This window comes from Sus scrofa, chromosome 3, assembly GCF_000003025.6.
Source record: "Sus scrofa isolate TJ Tabasco breed Duroc chromosome 3, Sscrofa11.1, whole genome shotgun sequence".
NCBI lineage: Eukaryota > Metazoa > Chordata > Mammalia > Artiodactyla > Suidae > Sus > Sus scrofa.
In genome coordinates this window covers 52,390,196-52,409,941 of record NC_010445.4, presented here as the reverse complement: position 1 = coordinate 52,409,941, position 19,746 = coordinate 52,390,196, and the positions used below count along the sequence as shown (strand labels likewise).

Here is a 19,746-nt window from a genome sequence, read left to right as displayed (position 1 = left end):
GGGAGGTTGGCTTCTAGGACTCTTCTCCTGGACAGGCCCCTTGTCCCCTGCCCAGAGGGGGAGGGGGAGGCAGAGGGCAGCAGGGACATGGGGGTGGGAATGGGGCTGCAGGGAATGGGTTCCAGATCAGAGCAGGTGGGGCCTGCTGGAGCTTCCTGAGCCCAAGGCAGAGGGAGGGCTTGGCTCATGGGTGGAGGGCTGGGGAGTGGGGAGCTCTTGTTGTTCAGGGTGGGGGCAGGGAGAGGAAGCCTGACTCAGGCCCAGCATCCACCCACCAGGTCCCCGGCCACCCTCCAGGTGCCATGGGCAGGTGGGAGGGAGAGTGGGCAACAGCCCTTAGTGGTCTCATTTCTTCCATGTCTCTCACTGAAACCACGGTGAGAAGGAAGCCAGGGAGGAGCTGCACAGAACAGGCCTTTCCATGGTGAAATTTGTCTGCACTGAATAGCTCCCTCCTACAGCCCTGGAAGGCTCTGTGCATGCTCTCCTTGCCACCCTTAGGTGTGATGGAAACTGCGCTGTTCCAGTCCATACTTATGCAGCCCATTTTCCCATACTCTGCCCACACCCTAAAGCACAGACTCTGAGAACTGGAAGGTGTCTTTGAGCTTGTGGGAAGCTGAGAGATGGTCATCTCAACACACCAGCATCCTAATCCCTGGAACCTCTGATTTCAGTAACTTATACGGCAAGAGGGATTTTGCAGGTGTGATTAAGCTGTGGACTTTCAGGTGGGAAGATTGTTCTAGATTATGCGGGTGGGCCCCAAAGAGAGTCATAAGAGTCCTTATAAGAGGGAGGCAGGAAGGTCAAAGGGGAAAGGCCATGTGCTGATGGAAGCAGGGGGAAAGGGACGATGTATGGGGGGCTTCCGTCACGGGCAGAGGACAACCTGGAGGAGATGGAAAAGGTAAGAAAAGAATTCTCCCCAGGAGACTTCAGAAAGAACTCAGCACTGCCTACCCCCTGAGGACAGCCCCTGAGGTCCAGGTTGGACTTCTGACCTTTAGAACCGTAGGAAAATCCAGTGGCGTTCTTTTTGTTTTGTTCTTTTTTTGTCTTCTAATTTTATTTTATTAAAGTATAGTTGATTTACAGTGCTGCATCAATTTCTGCTGTATAGCATAGTCACCTAATCATACATACATATACATTCTTTTTCACATTATCTTCCATCATGTTCTATTTGAAGAGACTGGACAATTCCCTGTGCTATACAGTAGGACTTCATAGCTAATCTATTCTAAGTGTAATAGTTTGCATCTACTCACCCCAAACTCCCACACTATCTATTCCTCTCCCTTCATTCTTAGCAACCACAAGTCTGTTCTCTATGTCTGTGAGTCTGTTTCTGTGTTGTAGATAGGTTCATATTTTATTTTTTGAAAATTTTTTAATTTTTTCGTCTTTTTGCCTTTTCTAGGGCTGCTCCCGCAGCATGTGGAGGTTCCCAGGCTAGGGGTCTAATCAGAGCTGTAGCCACCAGCCTATGCCAGAGCCACAGCAACTCGGGATCTGAGCCACATCTGCAACTTACACCATAGATCATGGCAACGCCAGGTCCTTAACCCAAACTGAGCAAGGCCAAGGATCGAACCTGCAACCTCATAGTTCCTAGTCGGATTCGTTAACTACTGTGCCATGATGGGAACTCCAATAGGTTCATATTTTAGATTCCATGTATAAATGATATCATATGGTATTGGTCTTTCTCTTTCTGACTTCACTTAGTATGAGAATCTCTAGTTGCATCCATGTTGCTGCAAATGACATTATTTTGCTCTTTTTTATGGCCAAGTAGTATTCCATTACATATATGTACCATATTTTCTTAATCTGTTGATGGACATTGGTGGTGTTTTTTTTTTTTTTGTCTTTTTGCTATTTCTTGGGCCACTCCTGCGGCATATGGAGGTTCCCAGGCTAGGGGTTGAATCGGAGCTGTAGCCACCGGCCTATGCCAGAGCTACAGCAACGTGGGATCCGAGGCGCATCTGCAACCTACACCACAGCTCACGGCAACGCCAGATCATTAACCCACTGAGCAAGGGCAGGGACCGAACCCACAACCTCATGGTTCCTAGTCAGATTCGTTAACCACTGCGCCACGACGGGAACTCCCTGGTGGTGTTTTTTTAAGGCTTTGTTGGTGGTCATTTGTTACAACAGCCAAGGAAGCTCATACAGAACTCACTGACCTAAACCTGCTCTTTTTACAGAGGAGGAGACTGAAGCTCATTTGCAGTAGCTAGTCTCATTTTTACTTAGTTGATTTGTATGTGATTTATGGGAAGGGAAAGACTTTTCTCCTTCTTCTGTAAGATGGAGTTTTTTTCTGCAATTGTCCCGCTGACCAGAGCAGGCCTTAGAATTTTCCATTTTATGGGGTCTGATGGCTAAATTGATCTTATGGGTTCAATGATCATATTTTGTTGAATCAGAATGAAAGAAATCTGATCTGATAAGAACGAGTGGATTTATGGGGATAATGTGATAGAGGCAGTCCCATAAAACCAGGGACAAATCGCCCGCGTTGTAATACAGGGCGTAGTGGCCAACACAGGCCATCCTCGCCCCATGTCTATCACCTGCCATAACCCTGCCTCCCCATCACAAGGGAGGAAAGGGCTGGTAATCTTGCTGCAGGGTTTTCAGGGGATGTTGCTGATTTCTGAACCACAACAGACTTTGAAAAGTCCTTCTGAGTCTAAAAAATGAAGACTCATTGTTTCAACCCTTGCAATAAACATCCTGGGTGGCCTTCACCTCAAACCTCAGAGGATTTCGAGATACCATAGAACATTCTGTGCCTTGTTTATTTCCCATCAGTTGGTGGAGAAATTGAACCCATGCACTGGTGATAGTGGAAACCGGTCAGTGCAGGCCCTGGAGGGGAGAGAAGGATGCAGAAAATGTAGGCTTGGAGCAATTGCAAGGCTATTCCAGACCCATGGCAATAAAACAAATATCACAATAAAAGTGAGTCACATAAATGTTTTGGTTTCCCAGTGTACATAAATGTTATGTTAGCCTATTAAGTGTGCAATAGCGTTATGTCTAAAAAAATGTACCTTCCTTCTTTAAAAAACACTTTATTGCTAAAATATGCTAACCCTCATCCGATCCTCTGGTGTGTTCTAATCTTTTTGCAAGAGTCACATCAAAGAGCACAGGTAACCATCACAAATATAATAATAATGAAAATGTTTGAAAGAGTGTGAGAATTACCAAAACGTGAGACAGATGTGAAGACAGCAAAGGCTGTGAAAAAAATGGCGCCGACAAACTTTCTCGAAGCAAGGTTGCCACTGACCTTCAGTTCGTAAGAAGGTGATAAAGGAAAGTGTGGTAGGTCTGCCCACATGGCTGCAGGCTGGGGACTTATTCCTGGGTGGCTCTTGAGTCTGAGGCCTTAGTTTTTGAAAGGGCTCTTCAAGCAATTCTTGTGGCCTGAGGATCAAGGTTTCCCATAGAAAAAAGTGAGGTTATGTAAATTCCTCTTTAGGGATCACAAGACCAGCAGTTACCCTTCAGCACAGCCAAAGGCACATTGCATGATTTCACTTCCTCTCTGGCTATACAAGTGCGGGCTGCCCTGTGCCACTGCGTGAATCCAGTCTCAACCAGGGCGAGTCAGCTGGACCAATGTGCTTGCTTGATGCAGAGACAGTGTGAAGAGGACTCAGTAAGCTGCCTGCCCTTCATCCTGCGATGATGATGGTATTGGGGGCGATTTACCTGCTGGGGTGAATTCATACCCTTGAATCTTACTTGGCTTGATCCCAAATGTACACTCACTCTTCGATCTCAACCATGTCAAAATTATGGAACAGAAGCAAAGGTTTGTGTCTCAACCTGTTGGGGGCAGCGTGGGGGGGGGGAATCAACATGGATACAATGTAACATTTACCCTTTGCCCAGCACTATTTGGGGGGTATTCCCAGCTTCCATAAGAACACCCCCCATCATAAAGTTATACACACACTAAATCAGTAAAGGGAACTCACTTGTGGGCTTCCTATGTGCCGGGACCGTGATTTGCCCTCCTTTAAACTGGAGGGTGGATTTGACCATCTCTAAGTTTTCCTCTGGCTCCAATATTGTGTTTTTCTCAGATTTTATTTGACCCCCTGAGAGTTAGCTTCCTTGTTAGCCAAAGGATAAAACTAGGGCTGGGGGGCCCTTTGGACTGTGAGCCATTTGGTTTCATTATGAAATTCCCAAGATTTCTCTAAAAGAGATCCTGTATCTGCTTTTTCACCAGTAAGAAGTTCGGTGTCTGAATAAATCAGCCAGGACATGCCATTAAGGTTAGTAATGTGGATTTTTAAGAACATTTGGGAAGGTTTTTTTTTTTTTTTTTTCCATCCAGCAGCAGAGGTCCAGGCTCACCCCCACCCACCCCAGGGCTCTGTTCTCTCTCTAGCTCCATAGGACCCAGCTCCTGGGGGCAGTGACGCTCCATCAGCACCAGCTTTGAGTCTGCTGGGGGAATAGGACACACTGGCTTTGTACAGACAGGACTTAGGACTGAATTTCCATCTCAGGGGTCAAATGATTCAGCTTGCCAAATTGCACAAACTATGATAAACATTTAGAAAATCAATCCCATCCTGTACTAACAGTTACCCTGGGAGTTGGGGAAGGGGGTCCTCCAATTTGAGAAGGGTTCTAGGCGGAGGGGGCGGGGACGACAGCAACTATCTCCCTAGTTAAAAGTCCCAAGGCCTCCTTTTCTTTTTTATGGGGCCGTGGTCACATCACTTGAAAACCACCTCTTAGCTGGAAGTACGTAAGTTTCGAGTCACAAAAAATAGGGAAACTTACACAGAATTTCCTTGGCCACTTCCCCATCCGAGTGATCACGCAGCCAGCACGGCCGCCAGGAGGGCGCTCCCAGTGAGGAGGGAAAAGGTGTGTTCACAGCCACCCAGGCGGAGGAGTGACACAGCCCGATTGGGAAATCCCTGGACACGAGAATATAAATTCCTGCCCAACTGCTGGGCTTCCACGGAGGGCGAAGGGCCTGGCAGCCTTCCCGGGAGAGAAGCCCCAGGTGAAAGATGCAGAGCTGCAGGTAAGAGGTGGGGAGAGAGATCAAAAGTGAGAAAGAGAATCAGCGAGTCAGGCACGCAGAGAGAGGGGGAGAGAGACAGAGAGAACTGGCTGTCAGGACACCTGGCTCCATTGTTTCTGGAGGGAACCTCATGGGGCTTTCCTGATGTCTCTGGACCCCCGGGGGCCTCCTCCAGGTGACTTTCCTCATCTCTGTGATCTTCATCTGTGTGAAGGTGACCTTGACCTTTTGGGGCTTCGGTGTGTCTATCTGTCAAAAAGGGGGCTGGATCAGAGCGCTGCTAAGGACCTTCTAGGATTGGAAGGGACAGGAAGAACCGCAGTCCAACCAGCATGAGAAAGGCAATGCTGAGACAGTCTCCTGCAGCTCAGGAGAGAAGGACACTGGGTGAGCGGCTTTCCTCTTTGGAAGGATCACGGGATGTGCTTTCTTTTCTCATGCACGAGCAACTTTTCTAATGCCTGAGCTCTCAGTGCTGGCTGAGCACCAAGCCCCTCTGCTGTCTTAAGGAGCAGGCAGAGCTTAAGTGTGAGTCCAGACGCTAAAGCGCCCAGCTTCAAGTCTCAGCTCTGAGATGCCCACACACATGTTTGTATGGTGACTGTCTTCTTAAAGTCCTGTGCTGCAGTGAATCAGGAGTACCACGGACTTGAGATCATTCTGCCAGGTGCCAGCAGCTCGCAACAGCCAGGAACTAGAAAGCTTATCTGTAGCTCCTGATTCTTTACTGAGAAGGAATAATAAAACCAGGCAGGATTCTTTGTAAAAAATCATTTTTACCCTCAATTATAATGAAATAAACCACGCAATTTATTGACCCTCCTGCCGCACAACGCCTCAGTCTCCCCTTCCGTAAGCTGTGAACTGGATGGCAAGGGTCACAGGTGGTGGGCCGTGTGAATGAACCACACCAAACTTGAACGCAGTGCAGGCACAAGGAGGGCCCCCCCAAAGGCTCCCTCTCATAGACATCCCCGCTCTCGAATCCTACTCCCCCCACCCCACCCCGAGACCTTTCCTCTTCCTGGCATCCAGCTCTCTGCCCCTCCCCCTCCCAGTCCCTGGCCCCCGCCCTGCCCCTAATCCTGGTCAGGGCCTGTCATCTTTAAATAAGGCAGAGGAGTGGCCTGATCTTCTGCGCCCCTCCCTCAGCTCAGGTTAAGTGGCAGGATACTGGGGCAGCCCTCCGCAGCCCAACTGTACCCCAGCCCCAGCTCCACCTTCCAAGAGGGAGGGGTCCCACTCCATGAGTTCAAGGACCTCTCCTACTTGCACCATAGAAGGGGAGCCACCGTCCTTCAAACCTCATTACAGTCTAGTCCATTTTAATTGCATTTCCTACTTTCTAGCCCTTCTGGATGTCCTAACAGGCAAGAAGGGAGCTTGGGTGGGGGCATGGTGGGGGAGGGCTGTGAGGTTAGTCCCTGACCCATTTGTTCCCAGCTGACCTGGGACCCCTCCTTCCCCCCTGCCAGCATCCTCGACATCTCCACTCTGACCGTGCCCTCAAAGCCCAGCTGGTTGACAACCAAGCCTGAGTGACCAGGACGCTCAGACCCTATCCCTGCCCCCCTCCCCCAGGACAGCCTCTAGTGACAGCACAGTTGAAGTAGGGCAAGCGTGTAGTGCAGATTCGGGTGGTCTTTTTATGTCTGCGTCACCTGCTTTTTATATGGGGGACATTTGATCATGACAGTGCCTCTGACCAGTGGCTTTCAGACCTGATCCTCCTTCAGCATCACCTGAAGGGCTTGTTCAAATGGATTGCTGAAACTGCTGGGAATTTTGGATTCAGTCAGTGGCGCAGGGGAGGAAGGGGGCTGAGGACTTGTGTTTCTAATGAGTTCCAGGTGATGCTGCTGGTCTGGGGACTTTGAGAACCACTTCCTTAGAAGCTAAGAGAAGGTTTCCTATCCAGGGGCAAATCAGCAAAACAAGTGAGCCCTTTTCCGTGAGCCCAACTAGACCTCCGTTTCCTATCAGTTTTGTTCTCAAAGGGCATCACTTGTGAGAAATGCAAAATCGTGGGCCCCAACCCAGATCTAAGGAATCAGAATGAGCTGCATTTTAACCAAACTCCCAGGTGATTTAGAAAGCCTTGATCTTTGAGGCTAACCTCAAATAAAGCATTCAGATACCCATGTAGATTAAAAGCAGAGACAGTATTAAATCCCTGTCCCTGATCACCCCAACCCTCTTGGTGCAGTTTCTGAAATTCTGGGGTCAGAACCTCATAATCTGATGATGAGGAGTGTTGCTTAAAGGTGGGAAGAAGAGGGCAGTGACAAAATGAAAGCGGTGTGGAAGCTTCCGTGATCAGCTGATGGGCCAAATCTAGTGGGGTCCCAAGAAGAATAGTGATGGGGGCATGCTGATCCTCTAACATCTCTGAGTCCCTGTCTCAGCGTGCTTAGCCTGGCTGAGTGTTAAAATCACCCGCAGAGCTTTCAAAACTCTTGGTACCTGGGACCAGTTACATCAGGAACTTTGGGGTTAGGATTCAGACATCAGCAGACTTTTGCTTCCCAGGAAGCTGTGATGTTTAGCCAAGGCTGAGAGCCCCTGCTCCACTCACTCTCTTATGCTCTGCACCATCCCACCTTCATAAACTATGCAGATTCGGGTGTCTCCCTTCAGAGCTGTGTTCCGAACATGGCATTTGTTTGATGGTTCTTATCATCAGATAAATCTGCATTTAATTCACCAGTAGCATGAACAGCAGAGGAATCTGAGAATCTGTATAAAACTCCATTGAAACATTTCCGGGGCATGCTTTTCATTAAGAACCTCTGTTTCATATTGAGCATAAATTATTTCCTAAACAGGAGGTAAATTAGCAGCTCTTGATTGTGGGTCATCAAAAGAGCCCAGTTTATAAATCTGGATATTATTTTGCTGTGTGACTTGGACACATAACTCTATGTTTCTAGATGTGAGTTTCATTGGTCCGATGAAATGGATGGATTGAGAGCAAGGGCTTTGGCTCTTTTAAAGAACTTCTGGGAAGTATTCATTCCATTCAAATTTTTCTTGAAATGTCAAGAGGAAATTTAAGAATACTGGAACTTAATTGGGGATTACTAGCTTGAGTGTGTTCAGAGGCCAGGCAGTAAATCAAATCTGTGAGGTTCCCTCTGGAATGAGTTTGTCCCTGGGAAAAAGACATTCAATGAAAAATAACACCACCACTCTGGCTGAAAAAAGTGCATATGCACATGTTGAACAGGGCTGTGACCCCCAGTTTGTGATTCCCATACTTAGCTTTGTCAACTTGTGACAGTCTGTTTACATCGTCCCAAAGTTAAAGGGATGAGTGCTGAATCCTGACCCCCCGCCACTTCTATTTGTATTTCCTTGGATGAGTTATTTAACTTCTGTAAGTCTCAATGTCTTCATCTCTAAAAGGAAAATAATAGTATCTAAAATCAAAGAAATTGTACATGTCAAGACTTTGCCCAGCACCTGGCATATAGTGGATGTTCAGCAAGTGTTAGCTATCATCTCCATCCTCAGTATCTTCTCCATCCTCCGTACTATCTCCATCGTCAGGACCATCTCCATCCTCAGTATCATCATTATCACTATCCTCAGAGTCACCACCATCCTCAATGTCTTCCTCATCCTCATTGTCATCATCGTCATCAGATTATGAGGTTCTGACCCCAGAATTTCAGAAACCACATCAAGATGATCACCAAGGGTGATCAGGCACAGGAACATAATACTCTCTCTGCTCTTAATCTATGTGGGTATCTGAATGCTTTATTTGAGGGTAAGCCAGTCCTAAAGATCAAGGCTTTCTAAATCACCTGGAAGTTTGGTTAAAATGCAGCTCATTCTGATTCCTTAGGTCTGGGTTGGGGCCGACAATTTTGCATTTCTCACAAGTGATGCGCTTGATGCTTGTCTGTGGGTTTGAGCAGGAAGGCTTTAGAATATTTGGGATGAGGTTTTCTCGGGAGTGAGGAAGAAGTCAATGTATGGCTTTGGATGTGTCCTAAACTTTCTAGAGCTCATATTCATCAGAATGTTTTCTCAACTGTGGTTGGCAGAGTTCTAAGATGCACCCCCACAACCCCCGTCGCCCACTGGTCATGCCTTGTATGACCCCTCCCCTTGCATGAGGGTGGGTTATGTGAACATGATGGGATGGCATCCCCATGACTAAGTTACCTTAGGGAATTTTGCATCTGTATTTTACGTCCCTTAGTCAGCTGACTTGAAGATAATCAAACGGAAGACCATCTTGGGTGGCCAAAACAGCTGGGCTCTTTAAAAAAGGTCTGTGGAGTTCCTGTCGTGGCTCAGCGGTTAGAGAACCCAACTAACATCCATGAGGATGTAGGTTCCATCCCTGACCTTGCTCAGTGGGTTAAGGATCCGGTGTTGCCATGAGCTGTGTTGCAGTTCACAGACATGGCTCGGATCTGGTGTTGCTGTTGCTCTGGTGTAGGCTGGTGGCTATAACTCTGATTCCACCCCTACCCTGGGAACCTCCATATGCCAGAGTGTGGCCCTTAAAAAAAAAAAAAAAAAAAAAAAGGAAAAAAAGGTATAGAGGTCAGAGTCCAGAGGTCAGAGAGATGTGAAGTAGCTGAGGTGTCCCACAGGCCCTGAGGGAACGGAATGTCCTGTTGTGTCCTGGGGCAGGAAAAGATGGTGGCCCCCGAGCTTTAATGTCTGCCTGTGAGACCCTCAGTGGCTTCCATCCAAGCAAGAGACTGAGATCAGACAAGCTGCCTGTGAGCTAAAAATGGGGCCTGGTTTCAAGTCACTGAGTTTGTGGTCCTTTGCTACTTTGCAACGGATACAATGAAAACAAATACCATGTCCCAATTCTTCTCTTTGCTTGCTGTGTCTGCCGTAATACTGCAACATAACTGGAAACAGCTCAGTAGCTTAATCTGATGCCCGCTTGTTTCCTGCGCAGCCCACGTCATTGTCACGGGGCAGCTGTGTCAGACTGTGATGGCCCTTCACAGCCACTTGAGGCTATTTTCAAAAGAGAACTTTTGCAGACAACCTGTCGGCCTCAGATTGTTTTGACACAGATGCAAATCGATGTTTCTCCTGTTGAACCAGAGGAGACACAGAGACAAGGTTCAGAAACAAGAGAGTGGCTGCATGGGTGGAAGGAAACCTCAGCCTCCTATCAGGTGGCCTTACTGTCGCACATGGACATCCTTAAACAAGGGCTCAGGGCCATGGAGGCAGGAGTGTGGAGGCACCAGAAATGAAACACCCGGGGGTGATCTCGTCCTTCCTGCTCGAACCCGTGACATGGCCATGCCTGACTTCACGGGTGCAGAGAATGAAGTCTTTTGTGCCGCCGCCCAGAGCAGCCTCCAGATGGTACCCGCTTGTCTGAATGCAGATGTCCAACTTCAGGTGGCAGTTGTCAAGCCAGAGGTCCAGCTGGCTGCCTGGCAGCCTGCGGGAAGCTGGAGGGGCATGTGGGGAAGGGGAACACTCCCCCAGCCTCAGAGGAGAGCAGAGCATTTCTGGGTGGAACTTTCTGGATCTGTGGAAAACCCAGTCAGTCTGGGGTTTCTTGTGCCCAGGAATTTCCCCACCCCGTGTAGATAAAAATCGCTTGGGTTTCCTATTGTGGTTGGGTTTCTTTCTTTTTTTTTTCTTTCTTTTTTTTTTTTGGCTTGATTGTCATCTGCTCTCATGGCCATGCTGGACCCAGGGCTGGGGGAAACTGTGCCTTCTGTGACCCTTTTAGGACAAGACATTCTAGGTGGGTGTATTTTCCAGAGGGTGAAAAATGATCTTTCAACGTATGAAAAGAAAACCTCATCCGTTTTGACAGTTGTGGAAAGATTTTTTTCTAAAATATAGATGTCGTGGTGAGAATTTGGACTCACTGCCAACCAATGTCACAAAAATGTGCCTTTAATAGCTTCTCTGATAAGACTCTCATGTGGCTCCCAATGCCCCTTTTTATCAGAAAGGGGAGTTTAACTGGTCAGTGCATCTGTCCCCATCCAGGCTGGTCACACTCTGCCTATCTTGGATTTATTCGGTCTCTTTTGGGTAGATACTGGATCTTTTAGAATTTCTGACCTCGCCAACTACTTCTGGCCAGGAAGGAGTCTGAGATCTAGGGAAGCAGTGTCCCCAGGTTGTGATAGGGATGGTGGCTGGTCCACTGGCTGGCCTTGGGGAGTGAGGTGGGTGTCCTCCACTGGCTTCCATGGAGATGTTTCTGGACCTGGCTGGTCACTCAGGGTCCTGTTGAGTCTACTGCTGGGAAACCCGAGTAGGGTCTTTCAGGGGAGTCAGAGCCAATGAAGTGGTTATGGGGTCCCACTGTGCCCCTTGCTGGCTCCATTGTCCCCTGCATCTTGGCCATGGCCTTGTTTCTCCTCTGACTCAGACCGGCCACCTGTGCAGGGGATACTCGGAATATTTACCAACCAGCCGGGCAGGAGCCCTGACCCGTCAGAACAGATGTTGCCCTATGTTGCTGGACCACAAGGATCTCAGGGGAGCACCAGGGGATGCAGGAGATGGAGAGAGCAGGGCTCAAGTAGGGCGTTATTTACCAATTGGTCAGCACATGTTTCCTCACTGTTGACCACACTGCTCCTTATGGACTGAGTGTCCTGCAGTCTCTAGCTCACCTTGTCCTTCATCAGAGCAGCCCCATAGCTGCTCAGATCTCAGTTTACCCCCATTGTCCATGGGAAGCGAGGGGAGACCTGGATCTCATCCCCATCAGCAAAGAAGTGAGGCTAGCCAGGAATGGACCCTAGCATCCCTGTACCAAAACCACCTGGCCATCATCCCCTTCCTTCCCCAGTGTCCCCATCTGTCGGGCTCCTCTTTTTCCCACGGTGGTTGGGATTCCTCTAAGGACCCCATCTGAACGCAGAGCCAAAGCCCCTCAACTCTCAGTTCCCTGCTCTTGTCTGCCCTCTTGGCAGTCAGGTTTCGAACCAGGAAGTGGGGGCAGCAGCCACTTTCCTACTTATCCATCCCCTGTGTCACAGCCTCTTCCTCCCCCCTTTCTGAGGTGGCCTCTGCTCTTCCCCTTTCCGGGGAGGCCGTGGTGGCTGAGGACTCGGAGGTATCTAGAAGGGAAATACATTGGAAGGTAATTAGCTTGTTATCCTCATCAAATGTGTTATGGACTGTTCCGTCCTGGAGAAAGAGGCTCCTGTGAGACAGACTTATGGACATCATTGTGGACATCATGTGTTTTGTGCTATAACATCTGGATACTCTCAGGAGGGCACAGAGAGGTGGAGGGGACTTTTGTGTCTGCTCTTAAAGGCCTCTGACTACTATATGCTCTGGTGCTTACATCTGTCTTAGTAGTTTTTTTTCTCGCTCCTGTTATTGGGAAATTGGCTACCACTTCTTGGGGCGGGGAGCGTGTTCCTCCATCAGCCCCCTCCCTCCTCGCTTTCTGATTTGCTACCTCTACCCTGCTTCTGGCCGAGCATCCTGGTGACCTATTGCTACATAACAAGCTGCCCCAGAACCGAGTTAAGACAAACACTTTATTGTGGCTCCAATGCTCTCTGGGTCATGAATTTGAGAGGAGCTCAAATAGATGGTTCTCCCACTCCACGTGGTTCGATTGTGATTGTCAGTCACTGGTTCTCAGCTGGTGAGTGGACGCATCTGTGGAGCCTAAGAGGCTTTACCTACATGGCTGAGGGCAGTCCTGGGAGGCTGGGCATAGCTGGGATGGTCGACCTGACCCCTGACCTGTGACCTCCCTCCAAGCTGGTTTTAGGGCTGTGGGACAGTTTACGAAGTGGCTGACTTCCCTCAGAGCAGGCGTCCCAAGAAAGCCAGGTAGGAGCTGCAAGGCGCTTCCTTCCTCCCTACCTCCCTTCTTCTCCCTCCCCCCTCCCTCCCTCTTTCCTTTCTTTCTTTCTTTCTTTCTTTCTTTCTTTCTTTCTTTCTTTCTTTCTTTCTTTCTTTCTTTCTTTCTTTCTTTCTTTCTTTCTTTCTTTCCTTCTTTCTTTCTTTCTTTCTCTCTCTCTCTCTCTCTCTCTCTTTCTTTCTTTCTTTCTCTCTATCTTTCTCTCTTTCTCTTTTGCTTTTTGCTTTTTAGGGCCACACCTGCATCATATGGATGTTCCCAGGCTAGGGGTCAAATCAGAGCTGCAGCTGCTGGCCTGTACCACAGCCTCAGCAAATCAGGATCCAAGCCACATCTGTAGCCTACGCCACAGCTCATGGCAATGCCAGATCCTTAACCTACCGAGCGGGGCTGGGGATCAAACCCACATCCTCATGGATCCTAGTCAGATTCATTTCAGCTGAAACACAGCAGGAACCCCCCTGAGTGGCCTTTTCTGACTTCTCACCGTTCACCCAGCACCATTCTGTTAGTTAGATTGAAGTCCCTGGTTGGCCCACATTCAAGGGATCCTGGACAAGCTGGATTCCACCTTTGGATGAGAGGCCAAGTGTTGTGGTCACATCAGAGAAGACCCCTTGGGATGGGATAGTGTTGTGTTTGTCTTTACAATACAACCTGCCACCCTGAGAAACAATAGCCACATGTGTATGAATAAACAAGAAGGTTCTGAAAGAGGGCTTCACATTTCTTCTGCGAGTAAAATGTACATGCTCAGGTACCAGCATCCTATTGGCTATCTTTCAGCTGTTCAGATCGTTTTGGCCTGGTCTTTTAACTGCATTATGTTTCAGATGGGTGGGTTTTCTGGATAACTGATAATTCAGATATCTGCAGTGTTTACTATTGTCAGATGACAAGGGGTAGAAAGCAGCTTTCTGTTTGAAGGGTATGCACCTGGGCATAACCAGCCTCCTGCTGGCACAGGGGTCCGGGGACTGGTTAACATTCTAGTGAACATTCCCTAGTGAGTAGCCCACAGAGCTGACATGCCAGCACCCAGGGAAACTCAGGAGTCTTGAGTCCAGCCCTTGCCATTTGCTGGCTAGGGGACCTTAAATGAGTGAATTGACCCGGTTCAGGGGTTCTCAGATGAAGCCCCTGACTTGGTGCTTAAGAAACTGAATGTGTGCCCAGGACTGAAGCCTCAACTCAAATCAAGACTGACTTTGATTCTAGGGTTTTATTCCTGGGAGAGGCTTGGGGGTTCTTGGCAGCCCAACCCTTTATTTTAGAGGTGAAGAAACCACCACCCAGATTGGGTAAATAGCAGGTTAATAGTTGTGTGATGACAAGAATCCAACTTCCATCTCCTGTTCTGTGTGCTTAAAAACTTCCACTAGGACATCAAATGAAAGCATTAGAATTCCATAATAGGCCTTGAGAGAGAGAGAGAGAGAGAGAGAGAGAGAGAGAGAGAGAGGAAGTTTGTGTGTGTGTGTGTGTGTGTGTGTGTGTATGCATGTTAAACACAATTCTGTACTCTGGCTCTGCACACAGGCTCCATGACTCCTCTAGGTAGAGTGGTGCATTTCTCTAATATAGAACCTGGGGTGAGCTAAGCTACTGATGCTGATACCTGAATGTTCTGGGGCTGTGACAGACCTTTAGCAGGAGTGAGGCACACAGCAGACAGGGCAGCTCTGAATTCCCACTCAGGTCTGCCAGTGTGTGCTCTTGAGCAAATAACTTCCTGAGATTCTGGGTCTACTTCCAGAGATGCTGACCAGAGTCACTGATTATGGAGGGCTTTCTCTGGACTGGCACTGTGCCGATCTCTTTACATACCCTATGCCCTCCTGTGATGCGTGCCAGGCTGTGGCCACTGTGAAGACTAGCAGACTGAGCCTCACCAAGGCACCAAACCATCCCGCTGGCCCTGGAAGAAGGCAGGATTGACACTGGCTCTGCCAGACCCCAAGTCCGTGTGTTCCCCACAGTGCTCTGCTGTGTAGACTCCTGACCCTCAGGACTGGTGGAAGATGCAGAAAGACTTCTGAGCTGCCCCCAGGGTGGACTCTGGCCAATGCATGGAGTTTAGGGGAAGGCACATCTACATTCTGAAATGACAGAAGTTTCTGCTCACGAGGACCTCCCAAGACTGGATGTATCAGTCTTTTGCAGGGCAAGGGTGGCCATCTATGGAGGATGCTGGTTTGGGAAGACTGGTTGGGTGGGCTGCTAAGCACCATGGCTTTTGAAACCCCCTCTCACTCTGGTGGCTGATGCTTCTACAGAGCGGAGAACCAGTCCCAGGACTGAGGATTGTGTAGACACAGATTTACATCCCACTGCATCACTCCATTGGCTCTGTGGCTTTGGGGAACTGAATGTGTCTAAGTCTATCTCCATTGGTTCAGGTTTATAATGGGGATGACCTGCTCGACCTGACTCCCGAGTGTTGCCTTCTAGAGTTGGGCAGAGCAGTGAATCCCTCTTACATAATATCAGGCTGGGAGAGTTTGAAGCTTGTGGATTCGTGCTGTGGGTGCCCAGGGTTTCTCATGGAGAGCTTCTATGCCTGTCATTTTGGAGGAGGATGACAACTGTTCTGAGCTAGAGGAGTAGTCTTCTTGGGGGTCCACTATGGGAGGGGCTGATGCAGGAAGAGGTGAAGGAAATGTCTTTGCTTGATGGTCCAGGCCTTGGGGGGGCTCTGAACGACCAGGGCTTACTGTAGATGCAGCGAGTAAAAGGAGGGTTTGATGGAGTAGGAAGATGGTGGGGGGGGGGTGATTTGCTGTATCTCTTGGCTAATAGTTCCTCTGGCAGAAGCGTGTCAGGTTCAAATGGTTTCACAGGGACTGGGGGTGTTTAGAGAGAAAGATACTTATTGGCAGAAAGTAAAATAGAAGAGCCAGTGTAAGAGCTTGGTGGATCCAGGTCTTAGCCTTACTGGATTCTCCCCCTTGAGATTCAGCCCAACGTGGCCCAATACCTGGTTCTGCCAAAGATGGGTCTTCCTGTGCCATAGGCTCCAGTAAGTGCATCTGCCCCCTGGACCCCACCAGGGTCAAGGACAAGGAGGTGTTGTGATTATGATGCAGCCACACAGAACAGTTCCACCGTGCTGCTCTGAATTCCCTTAATTTTTTTTGCGGGGGGAGGGAAGCACTAGCTTCTCTCTTTTCTATACAACAAAGATAGTTTGTGGATACCTATCAAGGGTTCTGCTTTGAGCCAGGACATTTTTCAACCAAAGCTGCCCCAAACCTGGTCCTGTATTTCCATGCATCTGAAGCTAAGGGATCTTTCCTACCCCTCCAATGCTGAACACGAATGCAAAACACTTTATTTTGCTTCAGCTTTGCACTTTAAGAAAAATTTCCAAGTTTAATTTTTTAAAAATTTAATTTAATTTTTAAAATTATTTACCCCAATACAATTTTTGTTTCTACTGTACAGCATGGTGACCCAGTTACACATACATGTACACATCCTATTTTCTCTCATTATCATGCCCCATCATAAATGACTAGACATAGTTCCCAGTGCTACACAGCAGGATCCAAGCTTAATTTTGATGTAACATTTATTTCCCCATAGGTTGCAGGAGGTTTTATGCCACATGCCTGAAACAATACGTTGAGATTTTTAGGAGTCTGTTTTGCAAACTGGATGTGACTAAGTTAGATGCATAAAGCCAAGAGCTATTTGTCTTCATTCATAGTCAAGATCTGTCACCTTGTTTTTGGGTTTTGGATGACTGTGCCACCTGACTCAGAGATGGACAGTTGCCTAAAACATTCCGGGAATGGGGAGTTCCTGTCGTGTCTCAGCGGTTAGCGAACTCAACTGACATCCATGAGGACAAGGGTTTGATCCCTGGCCTTGTTCAGTGGGTTAGGGATCTGGTGTTGCTGTGAGCTGTGGTGTAGGTCACAGATGTGACTTGGATCCTTTGTTGCTGTGACTGTGGCGTAGGCTGGCAGCTGTAACTCTGATTCGACCCCTAGCCTGGGAACCTCCATATGTCATGAGTGTAGCCCTAAAAAGGCAAAAGACAAAAAAAAAAAAAGATGAAAAACAACAACAACAACAAGAACAACAACAAAACAAACATTCCAGGAATGAGGTGAAGAGAGAAACAAAGAAAAGTTTTATCTTCTGGGTGAATGAAGAGTGATACTCAAATGTACTATAACATAACATTTTTACTCCCTTTCAATGCCTGAAGATTTATCTCTAGAGCTATCATTTACTTTCCTATTTATCCTCAATATGCTAACAAATGCATTCTGAAATACTTACAGGTGAAGTTTGATGATATCTGCAACTTTCTATACATACACACACACACACACAGAATGAGAATAAATAAAATGTTAAAAACTGGTGAATCTAGATGGTATAACACATACTGGTGTTATACTATTCCTGCAACTTTTTAGTCTCTTGGAATTTTCCAAAATTAAAAGAAAAGGTGAAAGAAACATCTACCACCCTTAGGCTCCATGTGCTGCCCTGAGCAGGAGATAGACTGAGGGTCATAGGCTGGTACGGTCACCTGGTCCTTAGAAAGGGCTGCAGGGGGTGGGGGGGGTTGCTGCTCAGCCCTCCCGCACCCCCTGCCCTGGCACCCTTGGCTCCAGCTGGTCCATCAGCAATTTCCACCTTACTGCATTCTTTTTGTTTTCTTTAACTTTTCACACATTTTTGGTCCTTTTCTCGTGCCTGGCCCTGCTTTGCATCCTATTCCTCTGTGTTCTTGGGTGAAACTGGGTTATTGGACAGAAGAAAAAACAAAGCTAGAATTGGAACTCAAATACTTGGAACCAGCTGCCTTTAAAATTTCTTTTTTTCCAGTAAGAAGTTCATCTCAGATTCAAGCAGAAATGTCAAATTGCCTGTAATTTAAAAACACATTTGAAGAAAGTAGGGCAGGAAAATAACGTTTTGCTGCAAACCTCTGCAGAATGAATTCTTTTTCCTCTGGGTCTGCCAAAGACCTACGGTTTCCCACACTAGGGCAACTCCAGTCCTAGCCTTCTTCTGAGGTTTTGATTATTGAAAATGATCACTACTATGCGTTTGTGGTTTAATTGTCTGAAGCCACTTCCTGGAGAGGTCACAGAAAAGCAGTTTTCATGCCAAAGTCCACAGAGAGGAACAGACAACCATCTTGGCTGAGGGTCCAGGCAGGGCTGATGGGTGCAGATTGGGAGTAGGGGGCCCAGATGTGGCTAAGGGTCCAGGTGGGGTGTTAGGGAGCCCAGGCAAAGCTAATGGGCTCAGGTCAGGGTTTAGGGGTTCCAGGTGGGGGTCGGGGTGGACGGGGAGGGGCCAGTCCTGGAGGAGAACTATAGAGTAGGATTTAGTTCCACTGGAATACGGTTCTTGTTGAATCAGCTCTATATCTCATCCTGGGCAGATGTATGATTTTGAGAAGAGGGTTAGTGTCCAGCTCACCTTCATCACCTGAAATGAAAGGGGTGGGACTAGATTTCCCTGAGACCCTCCCAGCTCCATGGCTCTGTGGACGCAGCTTGATGCTTGTTGTCAAAGTGATTTTAAACATTACAAACCTTCACATGATTTGAGGCTGATCCTGACCCTTGGGGGCTGCTTTCATGGGAGGAGAGTGGAGGTGACCTCTTAGCATCAATCAGCACAGTTTATTTGAAAGAGTTGAGTCTCAGAAAGGGGACCGGTTAGAACCCAATGTGCAACACAACCTGGCAGGGCCCCATCCTCTGGGGTCCTGCTCACACACTCTGGAAAGGAAAGGTACTGAGATCAGGGATTTGGGCTGAGGATGGTAGGAAGCCTGAAAGGAGGCAGCTCCACGAAGCCCTCAGGACTCAGGCTCCACTAGCTGCTCCACTGCTTTTATGTGGTCTGCACGTGGTTCAGTCTAGCCACTGTATCTGCCCTGAACCAGAAGCAGGCAGACTTTGAGGTAGAGACATTTATGTTTTTGAGGAGACCTTATTTTATTATAGTTGATTTATAGTGTTGTGCCAATTTCTGCTGTACAGCAGAGTTACCTAGTCATATATGTATATATACATACATACATACATTCCCTTTCTTATACTATCTTCCCATGAGATTGGATAAGTTCCCTCTGTGTACAGCAGGACCTTATTATCTATCCATTCTAAATGTCACAGTTTGCCTCTATAACCCCAAACTCCCCGTCCCACTCCGTCCCCCTCTCCCCTGGCAACCACAGGTCTGTTCTCTATGTCTGTGAGTCTGCTTCTATTTTGTAGATAGGTTCATTTGCGCCACATTTTATTTTATTTATCTTTTTTTTTTTTTATCTTTTTAGGGCCACACCCATGGCATAGGGAAGTTCCCAGGCCAGGGATCGAATTGGAGCTGTAGCTACTGGCTTACACCACAGCCATGGTGATGTGAGATCTGAGCCATGTCTGCAATCTATGCCACTGTTCATGGCAACGCTGGATCCTTAACTCACTGAGCAAGGCCAAGCATCGAACCTGCATCCTCATGGATGCTAGTTGGGTTCCTTAAACACTGAGTCATGATGGGAACTCCCATATGCCACATTTTAGATTCCATATATAAGTGATATCATGTGGTATTTGTCTTTCTCTTTCTGACTTACTTCATTTAGTGTGATAATCTCTAGTTGCATCCATGTTGTTGCTGCGAATGCTTATTTTGTTCTTTTTTATGGCTGAATAATATTCCATTGTATACACATTCCACATCTTCTAGACTGAGGAGACTTTTAAGCTGACTTCCCAGGAGGAGCAAACGTTTCCACTAATATTTCATCAGCCCAAATTTTGTCACATGGCCACAGCTAGTTGAAAGG

At 47.8% G+C, this 19,746-nt stretch overlaps 1 protein-coding gene across 3 annotated transcripts in view; it reads left to right on the top strand.

Moving 5' to 3' along the window:
• The window catches only part of IL1R2 (interleukin 1 receptor type 2), a 38,960-nt gene continuing 22,762 nt past the window's right edge, over positions 3,549 to 19,746 (top strand). The window contains exons 1-2 of one of the 3 annotated variants that reach the window (XM_021085770.1): positions 3,549 to 3,841; positions 4,265 to 4,310. In XM_021085770.1, the coding sequence (XP_020941429.1) occupies positions 4,300 to 4,310 (11 nt within the window). In that variant the 5' untranslated portion in view covers positions 3,549 to 3,841; positions 4,265 to 4,299. 3 annotated transcript variants of the gene reach the window in all.